Below are 20,067 nucleotides of genomic sequence, written 5' to 3'. Positions count from 1 at the left end.
GCAACAGATTATCAAATCTCTTTACTAATTATGAAAAGAAGGGTTAGATACAAAAATATCTAAGTATTCTTTAATATTCAAGTATCACTTCTTGTCTACATTGCCACTTGTTTCCATAGGTCCTGATGGTAATTATGCTGTTGCTTTGTAGCATAAGAGTCTGGTTCCCTCTGCCTGCAGGCAAAGACATAGCTACTTGAACAGATCGATATAATCACAACACAGAGAAATGTACTGAGCTCTTTTTATTCAGATGTGCTGCCACTGGTTATGATTCATATAAGCAGAATTTTTTTAAACCCAAGCATTCACACTCACCAGTATGGGAGGTAATAGGTAGGAACCAACTATTCCCCAAAGCAGTGGCATCCTAGCTTTACAATTTGATCATTAGCTAGACTTGTGAGAACTGAGAATCTTTTGAGACAACCATTACTTTCCTCTACTAATTGATAATATTCCCTACCACTTCTTTCATGTTTAAAAAATAAAAATGGATCCTCCAAACTCTATAATTTCTATGAGCTGCAGCATGCTACTATGCTGTTCTGGCACTTTAAAGACAGTCACAAAAATTTTGTAAAGTTGCTGTTAATACTTATTTCATGCTTCATGTTCTGAAGATTTATGTGGATGTAATCTACCTGTCTGCATTACAGCTGTCCAATTAATTTTTAAACATGTAACACATCTAATGTCCACTGTACATACTGTTATGAAGATTTCATGCCTCACAAATCTCTGCTGAGCAGTGCGCAAGATTCCAGGGGGTTCCAGGCGCTCAGGGTCGTGTTCCCACTGAGAAGCAAGGCGCAGCAGAGGCTGAAGCATATTTTAGAAATATGCATCAATTACACATATTTTTACACCTGTTGAGATTAAGGGGGTGCATATTTTACAGCATTGTCATTTCAAGAGCAGCTTGTTCTTCAAAGCAGTCCAACATTGCAGGCAAAGCAATCCTAAGCACCATCCCTTTGTTCCTGCTTCCCAGCCAGCTCCAACATGGTTCTGACCTCTAGCCCCCACATAGGGTTCTACCTGCTTCCTTTATTCTTCCCAGAAAATCCCTTGCCCAGGAACTCTGCCCCTTTTCTGTCCAAGGAAACCTTTTTTCCATGTGCCCCCCTGCTTCTTCAAAGCTCTCATTTCAAAACCAGCACAATTGTTTCATATCAAACCCCCTCCCAGACACCGTGGCAACATCTGTCTGCCCAGGCCTAATGATTCCTCTTTGATGGCCCATCAACACCTTTTGTCATGTAAACTCCTCTTTCCCAGGTGAGGCCCTGGCTTGGAAAGGAAGCAATAGCTTGCATTTTTCCACTGGCTTGGACTCTTACTCCAAATATTACCTAGATTCTGATTTCCATTAATTTCTTGGGTCCCCCCCCCAAAAAAACCCTTATAACAATATGAAAGTTATGCACAGAATTTACAGCCTGATTCTAAATCCCACTTCCCCAAATAGTGAGAAGTTCCAGGGGCAGTGCTAACTGCTTTTGTTTTGCTTTGGAGAGCACTGGAAACTGAGCATAATTTTGTAATATGTGCTTTGAAGGCAAACAACATACGTTTCTAACCAGGCAACAGATCTGCTACCTTAAATGAGATTCCTTAAGAGGCGCACCCCAAGATGCTTGTAGCTTTCAGGTCAATTCTCTCTCTCCACCCTCTGGTCAAAAACCTGTTTCTTTTGTTCCTTCACATATACTTCTTAATCCAGCATTTGCTAGTAATGAAATGTGTCACCTTTAGTTCTGATCTCCAATTATTTCCAGACCATTTTCTCCTGTTGAGGAAACACTTATCAACCATCCTGGCTCATTAGCATGCAGTCTGCCTAACAAAGGAATGCCGCCTATAACGTGGAGGTTAAGTAAACTGAGTTACAAAAGGAAAACAGATAATTTAGTTTAGGGTTTTTTTAAAGCAAGTTTTGAATTACTATGAACTCCTCACCAGGCACAGCAGAAAGCTAAAGAGAAAAAAATCCTTTATAAAGAGCCTTGCATCACATTCAAACTTGCTACAACTATACCAACAGAAACAGGTACAGGTATATTAAGTGTCTTAGGATGCCATCCTGAGCTTTCTTATTATTGCTTACTCATACAGTTTAACCATTTAGTGTCAATTTAGCACTTTTTACTGCTTGATTTGAAACGTGTCTCCAATTAACCAATGAATAAAAAAAAAAAATGTTAACTACTTTCCATACAAGTAATTGCCAAAACCACAGATGGCAGGCAGCATGTTAGAACAGACCTTCCCTTTTCCTTCTCATGGGAGGAAACTTCTCTCTTACTGCTGGTGGTGCCTGCTGTGACATGTGTGTGCACATCATAGGAAAACAAACAAAAAGAAGTTCATGGGCGCTGTTCTTCAGAACTATTCCTTCCAGTAGTATGCAAATCTGTGGGAATCAATTACTGTCACAAAATTGTTTTTACGATGCCTTTAAGCCGTATTATAGAGCACCCCTCAGCAAATATATTTGGGCATTTTACAGTATTAACGTAACAGTAGGCAGAAAAGGCAAGTCCCTGCACTGCCCTAAGAGCATAAGAGGCACCTCCTAGGGGCTGAGGTCACTTCGGCCCCCCAATAAAATATTTGAGGCCTCTCCCCCAATTGATGTGCATTGCCATTCAAATCATAGCTGTCAACTTTTCCGTTTTTAAAAGGGAAATTCCCTTATTCCGAATAGGATTCCTCGCAAGAAAAGGGAAAAGTTGACAGCTATGATTCAAATGGTGTTAACCCACTCAGTCTTGTGATCGATTATGCGGGGCTGGGCTGACCTCCCCCCCCCCAATATTTTTTATATGGCGGCACCCTTTGCCTAGGAGCCTTGCAGTCTAAAATAACGCTGGGCCCTGATCCTAATTTACTCAGAAGTAGGTGTGGGACTTACTCCACAATGAAGTAGGTGCCACTGTCTGAGTTACTTAAAAAGTGTGTGGCGACGGGAAAGGACTTGCTACCGTTTCCCTCAGCTTCTAGCGAGCGAGGCAGAGGGGTGGTGGTAATAAGCAACCCCCTCTCTTCCCACTCAGCGAAAGCGACACGAGGGGAAAAGTTCCCCCGGGACATTTTCGTCCTCGGGGAGAAGAGCCAGAGCTTGCTTCCCGCCTGCCTCGGCTGCTCGACGCAGGAGGGCCCGGCGCTTGCGCACTACGAGGGAGAGCGAGCAAGGCGAGCCGGCGCTGCTGGGCCTGTTTTCTCGGCGCGCGCGCCCGACAGCCTGCTTTCCCGCTTCGGCGCTGCCGCACTCCGGGGCCCGCCTGGGGTGGAATCGTCGGGCCGAGTCAGCCCGGCAGCCTACTCCGTCGGAGGAGAGAAGCGGGGGCGGACGCTGTCGCGCAGGAGGCTGCCGTGAGTCGGGCAGGGCAGGGCGGCCTTGCTGTGTGTGTTTTCCCGAGGGGGGTCCACGCTGTGGTCGGGGGTGGAGAAGCGGAGGAGAAAGCAGGCTTTCTGGGCTGGTAAGGTGGCCGGCGGGAGAGCGCGGACCTGAGGATGGAGCGCGGGGCCTGGAAGAGGGGAAGGGGAGGGTCAGCGGAGCCCGGCTGCCTGCGGGAAAGAGTTGGGGCTCTCCGGGGCCTCGGTCGGGGTGGGGTGGGGGTGGGGGTGGGTCGGGGGCTTCTCTTCAGCCTCCTCGTGACTCACGAAGAAGCGGCGGTGGGCGGAGGGGCAGCGCCGCCAAGAACGAGCCTTTTTGGGTCTGGTGGGCAGGGCGGGAGCCGAGCGATGGGGTTTGACAGCTGCCACTCGCCCCTCTTCCCGAGGGGTGCATGAAGGGAAAATGGGGCGCTCCACATGCAGGGCTGCCGAAACATCCGGGGGGAACGAACCCTGCTAAATAATAATATATATATGTTTTGAATCCAGTCGCAGGCCTTTTAGATAAAAAACCGTTGTGTTGAGCAAATGCAGGATGGTGTGTTTTCGTGACTAAAACACCAGCAGCCTAGAATAGCCGGAGCCCTACATATGGTACAGGTAGTTGGGTATATCTAAAGTGAAGACAGTACAGTACTAGGTTAAATATATTTATATTCTTATTTTGTTAATAAGTACCCAGCGCTTACTGAGTGACCTTTGTATCATTGGAAGGGACACCTGAAAGCAGGAGTACCGTATTTCCTTTCTTTTTTTACTTCTTAGTGAGCAGTTGGTTAGAAAACACAATAGCCTGCGTTTTTCCTCACACAAGTAAGAAACAAGTGATAGCGATGTTACGGTTTATTTATTTGCCACTGTTAGTCCAAAGCTTCCCAGAGCTGTGAACTGCTAGTAAAGATACAGTACTTCAAAATAAGATAATATAGCAAACTCCCCAAATACCCATCTAGGTGGGAATGCTAGTTAGCCTTGCAGCAGAAGTACTGCTGGCTTCTGTATTTAAATGAAAGCTGAAACTTGAGAGAAGGAGCTTGAAATGAAACTGAGGGCCCAGTTTCACCTCTGTTCAGGGCAATGCTCTGTCAAGGCCCGAAAGGGCTGACCTTACAGAAATTATGCATCCCAGCCTTTTAATCAGGTAGGTCCAGTAGTACTCAATGATGCTTATTTCCAAATACAGTAATTGTATCTAGGACTGCAATTATGCTCCTACATCTGGATGTTTACTAATGTCAAACTCCATCAGCTTCACCAAAAATGGGAAGGGGGGGCACAAAAGAGCTACTGTAAAGTTGTTGGAGACTTGACTTGAGCCCTGTGTCAGAAGGTGCTCACTTTTTAATGCTACCTGTCCAAACACATGGCCTTCAGCCAATTCTTAAAAGGCTAACCTAGATACAGTAAACTATATAAGCTCAACTGGTTACTCAGAGGGTCTCATCATATTTTGTATGGCTTACTTCCAAGTAAGTGAGCATAATATTGTAGCCACAATGCTCCCTCATCCAATGATTCTTTTAGCACAACAGTTTGTTAACCTAGAACCACAGAGATAGCAAATCATAGCATTTCTCTTCTCCTTCTCCCCATTAGACATGCTTAAGGTATGTTGAGTTTCAAGTGGGTGTTTTGCAATTTATTTGGTACTAGTCAGAGTGGTTTCATAACTGCAGCTGCCAAGTCAGTTACACACCCTTTGAAGGGTTAGTTTGGTAAGCGCCATCCATGGCTTAGAATATAAATTATATGTGTTTGCCTTTAACCATACCAAGTAATTTTCAAGTTAGAAATAATTTGAATTTTTAAACGTTTATGGTGATGCAGTAGTTGCACATGTGGATCAGGAAACTAGCAGACATACACATTAACTCCCTGTTACATTAAGTTGTGAGATTAATGGAGGTAGGCAGAAAGGAAAGATATGTTTTGGAAGGGGCAATTGTTTGAAAACGGAAGTTGTGGTCCTTTTTTAAAAAAACATTTTGGAACTTGGCTTTGAACTGTTTTTCATCCAGAGTTGACAGAAAGTAGCTCTTGTGTGTAAGTTTACCCTCCATATCAATGTTTTCTATGTGGGGCTTCCCTCATGCTTGATTGGGAAGCTGCAGTTAGTGCAGAATGCTGCAGCATGATTGCTGACAGTAGTGATGCCTTGTCAGCATGTGCTCAGAGATCTGCCAATTCGCTACTGGGCAAAGTGCAGAAAGAGTGGGGCAAAAGGTGTGGATAAGCCCTTGGTCTTTAGACATCTGGAGATTTAGAGATAGCTGGTGTTCAACCTTTATAAAGTGCATTACTGTGCTTCATATAAGTGATGTAGCAACAATGATTCATACTGTAGCTGCTTCTGGAAAGCTCTAGGTTCATACAGTAAATCTTTTCAGAGTTAATGGGTGTATGACTAAAACAAACCATTATTAACCTAAATAGAAAGAAATACAGCAAAGCTTGCCATTTTATGCCCCCCGCCCTTTCTAATTCAGGAATTTTTGCTTTTTAATCTTCTAATAATAAAAATGTTTAGACAACTAAATGACAGGACAGCACAGCCCCTGAATTAGTGAGAGAATAAATTGGCTTGATATTATAGTGTTCATTCTACTGGATGATAAAAAGACTTCCATGTATCTAGTGTAGAAAAATAGTGATCTGGTTGTTTAGCCTTGTCATTATTGTTTTATGTCAATTCCTATTGTTTTATGCCAAATCCTATGAAATGGAACAGTATAAATTCAGCAAAAGAACTTAACTGTCAAAGGTGAGCACAAAGAGGAGTGTCTTCTTCAGCATATGGTGAAAGCTGTACAGCAGTGCTGTCAAGTATCCCGTTTTCCCCGGGATTCTCCCTTATTTCAAGCAGTTTCCCGCTGCTCTCCCTTATTTTTTATTTCCCTTAAATTTCCCGTTTTTAATGGAAGCAGCTCTTCCCCTGCTGGCCAGGGACTGGGTGGGAAGACCTTGCCTACTTGGAGAGAAAAGCCTCAGCCCTCAAAGCAAGTGGGAGCCGTTTCCTGTGCTTACAGGGGGGTGTATTCCTCCCCCTGCATCAGCCCCATCCGTTGCCGCTGAGCCCCTCAGCCGGCCAATAGGGTTAGCTGGCGGGCGGAGCCTGGCTGCCTTTGAGCAGCTGCTGCTTCCTGTCCTGTTTTGATGGGATCAGACAAGAAGACGATGGGGCTCCATCGCGCAGAGCACATGGCTGCCCTCCTCTTTGCTGGCTGCCCTCTTTGCTCTGCTCCGAGCCCGAGGCCGCTTGGAGTTTACATTGCTGCTCCGCCCACTTTTGCTTCTGGCTCTGCCCACCACTGACATGTGACTGTCCCCGGGATAGGTGAGACTGCTGATCCCTTATTTTCAAATCCGAAACTTGACAGCTATGCTGTACAGTGAAGACCCTAGATGCACCCCTATGGGAAGGAAGTCCATAATTTAGGGGCCACCACAGAGTAAGCCATCTCCCAAGCTGCCACTTCTCACACTTCTAAGCATGACAGAGCTACCAAGAGAGCTCCCTCTGCACATTTTAACACCTGAGAAGATGAGTGCGGATAGAGGCTGTCTTTCAGATATCTAGGATCTAAGTTGTTTAAAAGCAATGGTGAAAAAAAATCATAGAAATATGCATAAGCGTGCTGAGAGCTATATAGAAAACTCTCTGGATCTGCTTGAGTAACCTTGTGTTGCTGTGTGCCTGTTCCATTGCACTGAAAGTAGAATAAGCCCTTTTATTTTTCTGAAGAAGGGTGATACATATTTTCTAGCACATTTTAATTATTATTTTTATTCTTTATTAAATTTCACTCCTGCTGTTTCTTTGAAAGGTGCCCAAGGCAGCAATTAACCAAGCAATAAAACAATATAATGAAAATTGAAAGACAACATGTTTCAAAACATTTAAAAACAATTAGAAGATCTTAAAAAAAGCTAAAACCAGTCACATTGTCTCATATCTAATTATTTCAGGGTTGCCAAGAACTGTTTCTTTCAGCCACTAAATGCCTGGGTGGACAGGAATGTTTTTCACTTCCTCTTGCATTTTAATAATAATGAAGAAGACAGGCACACCTCACTGGGAAAGGGTATTCCACATATGGGGAACCACCACTAACAGCAACCCCCTACCAGTTGTAGGGCCTGATTGGTTGATACTGGAGGAAGCAAAGATTTACCATGCTTTTTCAGCTAGGGGCTCTCTTTAAATTCTATTTTTAATTATGTTAAAATAGAAAAAAATATGTGCTTGGGTTTGGAGAAAAATGAATTCCCATAACTTTAAACTAATTATGTTCTTATAACATAGGTTGAATTTGCCATGATTGGCATGGATGTCTGAAGGCCACTTTTTTACAAGTACCGGTATGTTCCAGCTCTTGGCAGCACCATCTTGAGTGTCTCGTAAGTATGGCTGGATTTTGTTAACTATCTTGCGGTTTTCAGTTTAAAGCTGCAATCCTATGCATACCTAGCTAGGAGTAAATCTCATGGAACTCAGTGGGATCTACTTATCAAGTAAAACATGCTTAGGATTGGGCTAAATATAATCTTAGGGGTTGACTTAAATGTAAAGATATGGGAGAAAATGTGTAAAAATGGTGGGGAAAAGAGAACTGTTCTTTTCCAAGTCTCCAGAATGTCTTTAAAATTCAATCTCCATACTGAATTTGTAGTCAGCACAAAAATTTCCTTTCAGATTTGCCATTGTGGTGCTTTCTGTCCTGCTGTCATTACTAGTTTCATAAAAAAAACATCTGAAGAAGTGTGCATGCACACGAAAGCTCATACCAAGAACAAACTCAGCTGGTCTCTAAGGTGCTACTGGAAAGAATTTTCTATTTTGTTTCGACTATGGCAGACCAGCACGGCTACCCACCTGTAACTAGTTTCATAAATAGTTCTGGTTATACCTTTTTGCATCTTATTTGCTTGTAGGAGTAACACACAGCAACCGCATTTGGCCTGCAATAAATGTTTGCAATTCTGATATTTAGGGGTCCAAAAATACTAGGTCTAGCAAAATACTTATTAAAATTAGATGATTAATATTTTAGAGAACATATAACAGTCATATTTACATTTTTCTGCTATAGAATTCTTCTAATGAGACGTGAAATTCTTACTGTTTTTGTTTGGGCTAATCAAAATAATTGAGAGATGAAATCTGTGAATCCTATTATAAATATCAAGTCACCTGTATTCTAGTACTAACTTATTTTCCACTCCATTACAGTGATGCTGGACATTTGAATGCTGAAGCTGGCAGATCATTGAGAGGGCTGGCAACATGTTATGTTGGGGAAATGCCTCTTTTGGACAGCTTGGATTGGGAGGCATTGATGAAGAAGTTGTCCTAGAACCCAGAAGATGCAACTTTTTCATAAACAAAAAGGTTCGAGATGTAGGCTGCGGACTAAGACACACTGTGTTTGTCTTGGATGATGGGACTGTGTATACATGTGGATGTAATGATTTAGGACAATTAGGACATGAAAAATCCAGGAAAAGACCAGGTAAGTTAAAACAGTGCCTGATAGATAATCGTATGCTTTAGGTTCTGTATGTGGGTGCCAGTTATACATGCAGCAGCAGTTGCTTAGATTACAGAAGTGTTTCTAGAATTAGTAGAGCTTCAAGGACCTGCTCTTTTTTTCCTTCTGACTTTTGTACCACTGTTAGTGTGTGAAAGCCTCTATTTATATGGATCTGAAAATGCATCAAGATATTTTGTTAAGAAATTGTTGGAGATCTGTTTTTTATATTATTTTTAATTTCTAGAGAACTGTAGCCCATTCGGAGGCAGTATTTAAAATGTATTGTTGACTTTTTATTTTTGTCTGAGAAATTATGTATTAACATTAGTTCATTAAGTGTGTTGTATTTTAAATTCTTAAAACAGCAGCAGCTTGATTTCAGTGCTTGGAACCACTGAGGTACTCTTTTCTATTTATGTCAATGACACACTAATTGGACTAAACATGAAGTAATTTTTGGTAATACAAAGTGGGGTCTCTAGAAATAGTTTTATTGAAAATGGTACAAAACTGCCTAGTCCTCAGTTGCCACTGTGTCTACCTCATGAGCTGCTGCGGATTGATAGCACTGTAGTGTTCAACTCTGTTCTAAAATAGAATTCACTAGATAGCTACTAAGGTGCAACTACATATGATTCAGGAGATAGAATCTTCAATTTTTATTGGGGCTCCCTGAATCGGATAGGAACCATGGCATTGAGAGACAGCATCCGGTTTTGTCACTTTAGTGATTAAAATTACTTCCCCCACCAAAGCAGTTACTCACCGAAGGGTGAAAATATACAGGTAGCATAAGTTTGGTTCTTAAGAGAGGAAGAAAAACTACAATCCTTATTAGGCACAGATTGATAGTGAACTGGTTTCCTACAAGCCAGTGAATTGTGGCTTGTAGCACCTCTGACCTCAGGTAAAGGAGATCTGACATGTTTGTAGGAACACATTTTTGCTAGTTCAGTTGTTCAGTGCATCATGGAAATGTTTGGGCAAGAGCAATGTAACATTATGCTGCTTTTTCTCTTGATTACAGAGCAGGTGAGTGCCTTGGATGCTCAAAATATTGTAGCTGTTTCATGTGGAGACGCCCACACGTTAGCATTAAATGACAGTGGTCAAGTCTATGCTTGGGGTTTTGCTGCAGATGGACAACTTGGCTTGCCTGGAACTGAGGAGTATACCAGAGTGCCCAGGTAAAACTAAGTCATAACATAAGTTGTTGTTGTTGTTTTGTTGTTGTTTGTTTGTTTTTAATATAAAAAAGCCTTTCATCTTAGAAAAATGGTTCCTTTTGCTATTGTAAAAAGGGTTTATTGCTTCATCTTTGCATCTTTGTAATTTTTTAAGCTCAAACTAGTATGGCTAGTTTAACAAGTCAACAGTAAATTAGTAGTTTATGAATCTGGCTTGTTTAAACTAACCATAGATAATGTTAATCCCGGTTCTGGGTGCAGATGATATGGCAAGCTGGGGTTAACTAGAAGTGAGAGTGGGAGCTTCCAAATGACTCCTGAGCTACGCAGGCAGGAGTGGGTAGCATGTGAGTCCAACACTTCTGCAACTCATTTACATCACACTGAATCGTAATGTTGCATATGGCTGTGATGCCACTTAATATCTGAAATGATTAAAATGCATTTTCTGTAAGGAAATGCAGCTTTGTGTTTTTATAGCATTTTGTGCAAAGGCGGCTCATTTAATTATGTGTTGTTATACCTACAGAAACATAAAAAGCTTGTCAGACATCCAAATAGTTCAGGTTGCCTGCGGCTACTATCATTCCCTTGCACTCTCCAAAGGTAATCAATCTCTGGACTGTCTGCTTGTTTGTCTGTATAAATTTAAAATACTGTTACAATGACAATAGAAAAAAAAACCCCTAAACATTTCACATCGTAAAATATCTAGTGTTTGATAGCTTTGAGAGGGCAGAAGAGTAAACAAGTTTTCAGCTTTGCTCATGCTAAGGAAAGGAAGTGAAATGTGTGTATTATGAACATTTATCTTTGCCATTGATCTCCAAATTCTAAAATGTACAAAGAGATTCCATGCAATACTTGGATCTATTAATATATTGAGAATTTGGCTTTATTTGGAAATGTGTGTGTGGTAACCCACAAACTTGTTGCCTACCCCACTTCTTTTGCATTTAATTTCAAAAGTACCCCTTTCTATCTCTTGGCTGAATTTTTTTTTGGCCACCATTTGAATTCTGCCGTGTATGGTAGTGGAGTGATTTTAATTCTTAGAGTGACGTAAATTCCTGCAGTTATTCTTCATCTTAAATGTGTGTGTTTTCTTTTCTTCAACAGGTAGTGATGTTTTTTCCTGGGGACAGAACAAACATGGTCAACTAGGTTTAGGTTATGAATTCAAAAAGCAGACTTCCCCACAACGGATAAAATCTTTGCAAGGGATACCTTTTGCACAAATTACAGCAGGCGGAGCACATAGCTTTGTGCTTACTCTTTCTGGAGCAGTCTTTGGGTGGGGACGCAACAAATTTGGCCAACTTGGTCTTAATGATGAAAATGGTAAGTACACAAAATTTAAAACTATGAACTATATTACTTTCCATTTTAGTTGTTATGATCAGATAATGTGTGCTTATTTTTGTAAAACCAAATTATGCTCCTTTGCTGAAGTGAGTGTCTGTGTTAGTGGATGAGAAATCCACTGAACTGAAAGTTGCTGAAAGGAACTGTGGATATCATTGCAGTGCAGTACTACAATAACTTTGAAATGCTTTGCATGCTTTAATTGTAGGAAATAATGGTACTTTCAAAATAATGAATAAAATACTACATAACATCCAGGCACTTTGCTATTTGTTGCACTGTAGTGCTTCTCTGAGCAGCACGTACTGTGGAATTATATTTTTTATTTTTTTATGTAATTTGTTACAAAGTGTATATTACACTTCCTGATTTATTACAATTTTCAGATAGATATGTTCCCAATCTTCTAAAGTCACTAAGATCCCAGAAAATTGTTTACATCTCCTGTGGAGAAGATCATACCGCGGCTCTTACAAAGGTACTGTAGTAGAAATACTGTATTTCACACTCTTAACTAATTAGTACATTTGATAGCTTTTCACATGCAGGCTGACTGCTTCAGTAGTGAGGGATTCAGCAGTCTGTCACCAGTTGGTCTGCTTTTTTGTAACCCTGTACTCTTGTCAAGAGAGGATGGTTACCCAATATTGGGTGTGAACTCCTCCCCCACCAACCCCATCATCTGAGGGAAGATTCACACATTACAGTTGTACTGAGCCACTAGCTTGGGCAACGTCTGGGAACCTGCCAAGATCACATATTGCATTGGCCTGCTCACACCAGCATTTATATAAGCTTGGGGTGGCGGGGTGGTGGGAGAGCTGCTGAAATGTAATGTGTCATTTGCTGCTGACTTGCAGAGGAGGGGAGAAAGAAAGGAAAACTTGTGCTTATTTTGCTTCAGAGCTTTATAAGCTCACATTTAGAAATATTCCATTGCATTTAGCCTAGCTCTAATTACCATGTGGGCGGCTGCTCCGCTGATTGATGCCATCTCTCTTGCTAGTGCTGAAGCACAGTTTATAGTCTTGTGTGTGTTAATTTAATTCAACATACTTTGGTTTATTTACACAGCTGTCATTGCATTCAGAATTGGAATATGACATTCATCTGCAAACAGAAGAATAGTTTAGGTTTTTTGTTAACAAATGCTGTTTGCTTTCTCAGTACATAACGTAAAGCTTATATTTAAAAACCTGTGGGATTTTAAATTCAAAATTGAGCTCTTGTTTCAGGTAGTGTGGAGAAATGCAATTTCTACTCTCTTGAGCAATTCTTGCTCTGCAGTTGAAGTCTTTCTTGAAACAAATAAATATGAAAGTGAAAATAGTAGTCCTACTATATTGGGCAGGGCGCAATGTCCACTAATAACATTTTACATTATCTTGTTTATCAGTCTGATATTACTACTAATTTAGGATTTTTTTAAAAAATCAACCATATGTTTTAAAGTTGGAACTCAGCTAAAGATTACATGAATTTTTTTTGCATGGGTACTTTTTGTTACTTGAAATTAAAAATCAATGGGTTTAAAAAAAAGTTTATGTGATTTATTTTTGGTGTATGGGACTGTGAATTTATTTTATTGTTTATACTCTTACACAGTGAGGATGTTGTGCAGAGACTAAACTATATATCTATGAAGATAAGCATGTTTCTAAAGGCAATTTATTTTTTATATGTGTAGGGCAAATATCTAGTGCTTCTCCACAGTTGTAACTATTATTTTGTGTACATAAAAAGTATTGGAGTCATCTACAAGTTGCATTCTAACTTCAAATGTTTTTTAGGAAGGTGGGGTGTTTACTTTTGGAGCTGGAGGCTATGGGCAATTAGGTCATAACTCTACTGGCCATGAGATAAATCCAAGAAAAGTTTTTGAACTTATGGGGAGCATTGTCACACAGATTGCTTGTGGAAGGTAAGACCACAGAATGGAATAATTTTATGAGGTGTTAAGCAACTTGAAAAGTGTAAGAAGCAAGTTTACCACTAGCTGTTGTGGAATTCTCAAAATCTTGTTGGGCACCCCAATTATGTGCCATTATAAAGAAAAGCCTGCTGTAAGTTAGCTAACACATTAGTTTATGCAGCCCAGTGAATTACTTAATTGGATTGGCATGAAGGTTGTTCTACAGGCACAGTAGCCTTCTGTCTCAATGCATTACAAGTTCCATGTGTTTTAGAGGCTGCTCCTTAATACCCTGAACAGAACATTGCAACTGTCTTCTCTTAAGTTGCTTCCTTCCATGCTGTAAACTGGGGATAGATAAGTCACACATAGCATATGTAATGTACTACAGCATTCTCAGTTTCTTACTTTTTGAATTTCTATTCTTTCTTTGCACTAGGCAGCACACATCTGCATTTGTCCCTTCAACTGGAAGAATTTATTCTTTTGGTCTTGGAGGCAATGGACAGTTGGGCATGGGATCAACTAGTAACAGGAAAAGTCCCTTCCCAGTGAAAGGAAACTGGCTTCCTTATAATGGACAAATCCCACTAAATTCAGGTAATAATGCTTTCTTTAGTTGTATATATATTTTTGAAGTGTTAGGGGGGAATTATTTTAAGAATTAGTTACATTGTGATATTGGGTAAGGGACTGGATTTGTTAGTATTGCATCTCTGCCTCATGAGATTTTTTGTTTACTATAGAAGCAAAAAATGCTGCACCAATTATGTTGCAAATTGGAAACAAGGACCCCTAAAATATCATATTAACTGCTGCAAAAACAACTATTGCTAGGACATGGAAACCATTACAGTTATTAACTATGGACCAATGGTATAATGCAATTTGGCAATCAGCATTATTGGAAAAACAGAGAGCAAAATTAAAAGTAGCAAGAGGCCAAAATAAACATGACATATTTTTGCGTGGTGTGACTTTATTAATTACACAAATAATGAGACATAATGTAGAACAGCACCCATAGTTTACATCACAGCCTGGTGTGCGTGAAGTACAAGTTTTATTATTTCCCCCCCTTCCCATAAATTCCTATAAATTCTGATATTGTTGATACAAAATACCTTTGACTTTTGATCACTGATCTAAGCAATACACATAATAACTAATAATTTTGGTATATACACTGACGCAACTTTGTTAATATATTCAGAAATGTGTATCTGTTTATTGTTGTGTTGTTTTACTTTTAACTTTAATTATATGTAATCACAGCATGTTACGCTCTAATGTAAATAAAGATATATCTCAATGCAACCATGTAAACAGTTTAAAGATGAAAATGAATAAAAATTGTTACCAAAAAACAAAAACAAAAATGCTGCACCATTTTCCATACAATTCAACTCTAGTATTTCTCTGAATGAACTTGTTGATCTATGAGAGTGCAGAGCAATAACTGAATGTGATTCCAAAAGGAAGGTTGCTGTGTGTGGTGTAAAATGCTAGTATGCAGACCTGCTATTGGCAAAAGTTACCTGATGTTCTTGCAAAAGTGGCACCCCTCAGTTTCATTCCTACCTATATAAAAGACAAATTCTTTTCAAGCTACCCTCTTGATGTTAACATCATGCTATTTTAATTATAGATCGTGAAGAATATTATTATGTACATAGGATTTTCTCTGGTGGAGACCAAAGCTTTTCACATTACGTTACTCTACAGGTAGTTCATCTCATTTTTAAAACCCATAAGCTGGCTTCTGTGTTTACTCAGTAAAATGCTTAGAACTGAATCTGATACCTGGAACTTTGACTTTGTATTAGTGTTGCTTTCCATTTGCTTCACTAGAGTATTCTTTAAAATATAGTGCAACTAGTGTAGCTTCAATTCTGTATTATTGTACCTTAAGAAAAAACTTTTCCCCCATATCTTAAGTGGTCAATACGCTTTAGGATTTGGTGTTAAAATATCTGAAATTTGTTATTTGTAAATTGTTTAGAGAAAATTAAGCTTCATTTTGTTAGCTGATAAAGCAAAACTCACAGTTCCTAAACAAAGCAATCTTTCCTTTTGAGGATTGGTGTACATACATAATATTTAGAGTTTAGTGACTGAAAGCTGTAAACTGGAAGTATGAATTCATAGAAATACAAAGTTTTATTGGAACTGTCTGCATTCTTTAAATATAATTTTATAACCGTTTTAAATTTGATGTATTTTTATCTGCTTTGTTTCATCACAGTATATTTTATGTTTTATTCATCACCCTGGATGAAGTGCAGAATATAATTTTTTCAAGCAAATAAAATAAAAATGCCTTCTATATCACACACAGGATATGAATGTCCATTATGATGATGTCAGCTTGTTATGTACTTCCTGGCTCTCCACAGGATTGTGACCTATGGGGATGGGAAACCTTTGACCCTTCCAAGTGTTGTGGGACTTTAACTTCCATCATCCCTGACCATTGGCTATGATGGCGGGGGCTGGGGGGAGCTGGAGTTCAAAAACACATGAAGGACCACATGTTATCCATCCCTGTTATATCATATTATTAAAACAGCCCATTCAGCCTTTAATTTACATGGAGGATGCCCTGCCCCGAAATGCCCTACTGCAGCAAGGGAAATCTGTGAAGCACTGATGTGAGTGTATTGAACTTCATGAATTAATCTGGGGGTGATAGTTGGATGCAGGAAAGCATGACTACAGCTGGATTGGGGCCATTATGTATGCTGAGCTCCATTTAGCACTCCTGCAAAAAAGGAGGGAAATTCCGATTTTAAAAGTATTTCTTTAAAAGCATTTTATATAAATCTTCTCAGATAATATAGAAACCAACCAGCTTGTGTGCATAGTGCTTATATGCAACAAGTTCAAAAGCAAAATGTGTGGACTGATCAAGAGTACTGTATATTCTGGCGTATAAGACTACTTTTTAATCCAGGAAAATCTTCTCAAAAGTCGGGGGTCGTCTTATACGCCGGGTGGAGAATCTGCGGTCGAGTATATCTCAAACTCTATATTTTAACTGGAAAAGTTGGGGGTCGTCTTATACGCCCAGGCGTCTTATACGCCGGAAAATACGGTAAACATGAAACAAAATTGTATGATGTAGCAACTCTAAATATAGGGATTTATGGAAATTAGGGATTTATGGAAATTAGCCCTAGTTAATGGGGAATATTTTTATGTATAATTTGCCACTCAAAATGTAGGATTTGGAACCTCCAGATGACTTCAGATACCCATGTGCTTCGAAGCAAATCTGGACTGTGAATGAAGGCTTCATTCAGAGGTTGCTGCACTGCTCATCTTCAGGATCAGGGAGGCTCCCTGCAGAGATAGCAAAGTAAGAATGGTTGTTGTTACACTTTTGGGCAAATCTTGCAGACAGTGGTGTTGTGTGCTTAACTTTACAGAACCATCCACTTGGCTCCTGCATTTGAATGTATTACTCTTACATCATGGACACTCGACTTACTTAACATAGGAAGAGCTCTGCTTAAAGGAAAGTATTACAGTAGGCATGGGAGAGGGAAGGAAATGCAAATTACAATGTTCGTTAAATTCACTAAGAAATATGATTGGGCTTTGTAGAAAGTTTCTCTCCTTTTAGTCTTTTCAAGTGTAGTGTATGTTAAGCTATGTTTTCTTGTAACATAGGATGTTTCCTTTCAGTATGGCTATCTGTATGTTTTGCTACCTTTATTGGTTGATCTGCCCTTTGCAGAACTGAACTATTTTTTAAATAAATAAATAAAAAATCCTTCCAGTAGCACCTTAGAGACTAACTAAGTTTGTTCTTGGTATGAGCTTTCATGTGCATGCACACTTCATGAAATTGGAATTCTTAAAATACAAGTGTAAGAAGTGAAAAGGTGTCCCCTTAATGCTACTCCTGTACTGTCTTCTAGTGGTCATGGTTCCAGTGTTTCTCAAACATATCATAGCTCTATAATGAAATTGATAGGTGTCTGACTCTAATAATAAATAGAAATATGTCTTGTGAATTGATGCTTTTCTGTAAACATTGGCTTACATGCTCCATTTCACCTATTAATATACATGCATTCTTTATTTTGATCCAAAGACTCACAAAAACATTTTCAAAAGCAAAATAAAACAGAAATACAGGGAAAGGATTCCAAGGATGTTACTATGTTTTATCCAGAGCATGTAGGTTTCTATTTCTTATTACTTCCAAGAGGAACTTAGCCATGGCCAGGATAGTATCATTTGACATATCTCCAAGGAGGTACTTAAGATAGAAGATTTTGGATTTTCCAGTTTACCAAAAGCGGTTTAATTAATTGATCCCTGGCTTGTTTGAATTGCTCACAGTGTAGTAGGCTATGTTTCATAGAGTCAACACCCTGAGACCATAAAAGTAAAGGTAAAGGTACACCTAACCATTAGGTCCAGTCGCGGACGACTCTGGGGTTGTGGTGCTCATCTCGCTCTATAGGCTGAGGGAGCAGGCGTTTGTCTGCAGACAGCTTCTGGGTCATGTGGCCAGCATGTCTAAGCCGCTTCTGGCAAACCAGAGCAGCACACAGAAACGCCGTTTACGTTCCTGCTGGAGTGGTACCTATTTATCTACTTGCACTTGATGGGCTTTCGAACTGCTAGGTTGGCAGGAGCAGGGACCGAGCAACGGGAGCTCTCCCTTTCGCAGGGACTTGAACTGCCAACCTTCTGATTAACAAGCCCTAGGCTCTGTGGTTTAGACCACAGCACCACCCGCATCCCTTCTTGAGAGCATAAGCAGAGCTTATTCTGATAGGGTATACCACCAGACAGTCTGCCGTTTAGTACTTCTGATGGGATTACATTTAGTCTGACTTTGGTGAATAATTGGCAATAGTTAGGTACAGACAGATTTATGAAATACGAAGGTAACTGAAAATCATGGCCATAGTAGATTCCAGTTGCAAACGGTCCACAGGTTACATAAGATATGGAATGAAGATCGCTGTATAAAATTTCCCATAACCTCTGCCTCAGGGATTTAAGGGCAATGTCGTAGCCCAAATGATGTAAAAAGGATGGTGAAAGACTACTTGATGAGGCTTTTCGGATCATAGTTTTCGACCATGAACTGACAGACTCTTTATTGGTTAGATGTAAAAGTAATCCCTTCCCCAGGCCCAATACCAGTATTTCAAGGTAGCCCACCACACTTCAGTGGAGAGTGGACATTCACCTGTTTCCAACAATAGAATTGAATTAGGGACACAGTTTGGGATCTGAAGTAGGAACCAAAGGAACTTAGTCTGGAACCCATCTCACTTAGAAAATAGAAAATTGTACCAGACGTTTGAAGCATAAAGGAGTTGGGAAACAGATTTTGCGTTAAATACCATTATGGCTGATAGAACATAGTGACCTCTCTTTGTGAAAAAGAAACAGAGTATAGCAACGGAGTATAGTATTGCTCATCTCCGCCTTCTGACAGATACTCTGCCAGTGGCAATTCCGGGACTTTGTGTGGTGAAACAACAGCCATTGACTAGAATGTCAACAGTGATTATTACAGACTATTAGAACACTGTAGTAAATTCAACTTTGTGTATATTTTTTTTCTTATTCTTGTTTTTAATAGTGAAATCGACGGAACATTTTCCTCAGCTGGCTGTCTAAATGGAAGTTTTTTAGCTATCAGGTCAGTGGGTGATACACAATATTTTAAATGCCCAAGCCACAAGATTTAATAAATGTTTGGAAATAATTAAGAATTCCATATTCATTTAAAAGTATAGAGAATAAGTAATGGAAAGCAGAATTTACTTACTGCTTTTTGTTTTCATAGCCATGATGATCACTATAGAACTAGTGCCAGATACTCAGGGATTGACATGAATACTGCTCGACTTCTGTTTCACAAACTTATACAGCCGGAACATCCTCATATATCTCAGCAGGTTTGTCTTAAAATCCTTATTGCACCTAGTTTCAAATCCCAGGTATTACACTGTGTTAAACAATTGGTGGTTCTTTTTGCACAGAACTGGTTAATTTAGGTTTGCAATGCAATGCTTGATGCGTTGTTGAAATATTCAATACTTTTAAAAAAATGAAAATTGTAGTAGCTTACAGAGTTGTCAGCATTTTGAGATTATTATTTTTTAAATGTACTTCAATTATTATTTAGTGTTTCAATGGCTGGATTTGGGCATAACACTAAACCATGGGTTGTTCAGCTGACCTCTGGTTATGCCTGTGAGCATCCTGGCCAACCATTTATGGTTTGTTTGTGCCCAACAAATCATGATCTCAGACTATGTTTTGAAGTTGGCTTGTGAATCTCTGCTTTTAGTTACCTCTGAACTTCGAATCCTTAGGTTTAATCCTAGTTTGTCACATCGCTCAGAAGACCTTGCCTGGCTACAGAGGTGTAAGGGAAAAATAGCTGGAAAATGAAATTGTTCATGCAACTAAGAGGTTATCACTGATACTTTTAACAGATCTCTCCATCCTTCACCACTGCGCCCAGTAACAGGCTCATTATCCTGAAAGCCTCATTGCTGATGAGCCCTATGAGGAGGAAAAGTAGTAAGAGACCACAGGCTTTTCCTCCTAATATCTAATGAGGGATATATGTTTAAAAGCTCACCTTTGTCCTTAGGAAGGACTATACTAACAGTTCAAGCAAATGCAGTTG

At 39.8% G+C, this 20,067-nt stretch overlaps 1 protein-coding gene across 11 annotated transcripts in view; it reads left to right on the top strand.

Annotated features, from left to right (window-relative positions):
• The first annotated feature begins 3,237 nt into the window (after positions 1 to 3,237).
• Positions 3,238 to 20,067, top strand: part of HERC4 (HECT and RLD domain containing E3 ubiquitin protein ligase 4) — a 30,054-nt gene continuing 13,224 nt past the window's right edge. For 2 of the 11 annotated variants that reach the window (XR_004426614.1, XM_033148958.1), the window contains exons 1-13: positions 3,239 to 3,485; positions 7,706 to 7,800; positions 8,633 to 8,912; positions 9,961 to 10,120; positions 10,650 to 10,726; positions 11,240 to 11,461; positions 11,872 to 11,963; positions 13,276 to 13,406; positions 13,837 to 13,997; positions 15,046 to 15,122; positions 16,622 to 16,755; positions 19,009 to 19,068; positions 19,216 to 19,327. Coding sequence is in view for 10 of the 11 variants with exons in the window: in XM_033148958.1 (XP_033004849.1) it covers positions 8,687 to 8,912; positions 9,961 to 10,120; positions 10,650 to 10,726; positions 11,240 to 11,461; positions 11,872 to 11,963; positions 13,276 to 13,406; positions 13,837 to 13,997; positions 15,046 to 15,122; positions 16,622 to 16,755; positions 19,009 to 19,068; positions 19,216 to 19,327 (1,452 nt within the window). In the remaining variant the exon portion in view is untranslated. Of the gene's footprint in view, positions 3,486 to 7,705; positions 7,801 to 8,632; positions 8,913 to 9,960; positions 10,121 to 10,649; positions 10,727 to 11,239; positions 11,462 to 11,871; positions 11,964 to 13,275; positions 13,407 to 13,836; positions 13,998 to 15,045; positions 15,123 to 16,621; positions 16,756 to 19,008; positions 19,069 to 19,215; positions 19,328 to 20,067 lie in introns of all 11 variants that reach the window. The other 9 variants (XM_033148952.1, XM_033148949.1, XM_033148956.1 and 6 more) reach the window with 9 other exon arrangements.

Source organism: Lacerta agilis, chromosome 5 (assembly GCF_009819535.1).
Source record: "Lacerta agilis isolate rLacAgi1 chromosome 5, rLacAgi1.pri, whole genome shotgun sequence".
In the NCBI taxonomy this organism is placed as follows: domain Eukaryota; kingdom Metazoa; phylum Chordata; class Lepidosauria; order Squamata; family Lacertidae; genus Lacerta; species Lacerta agilis.
This window is presented reverse-complemented; position numbering and strand designations above follow the sequence as displayed.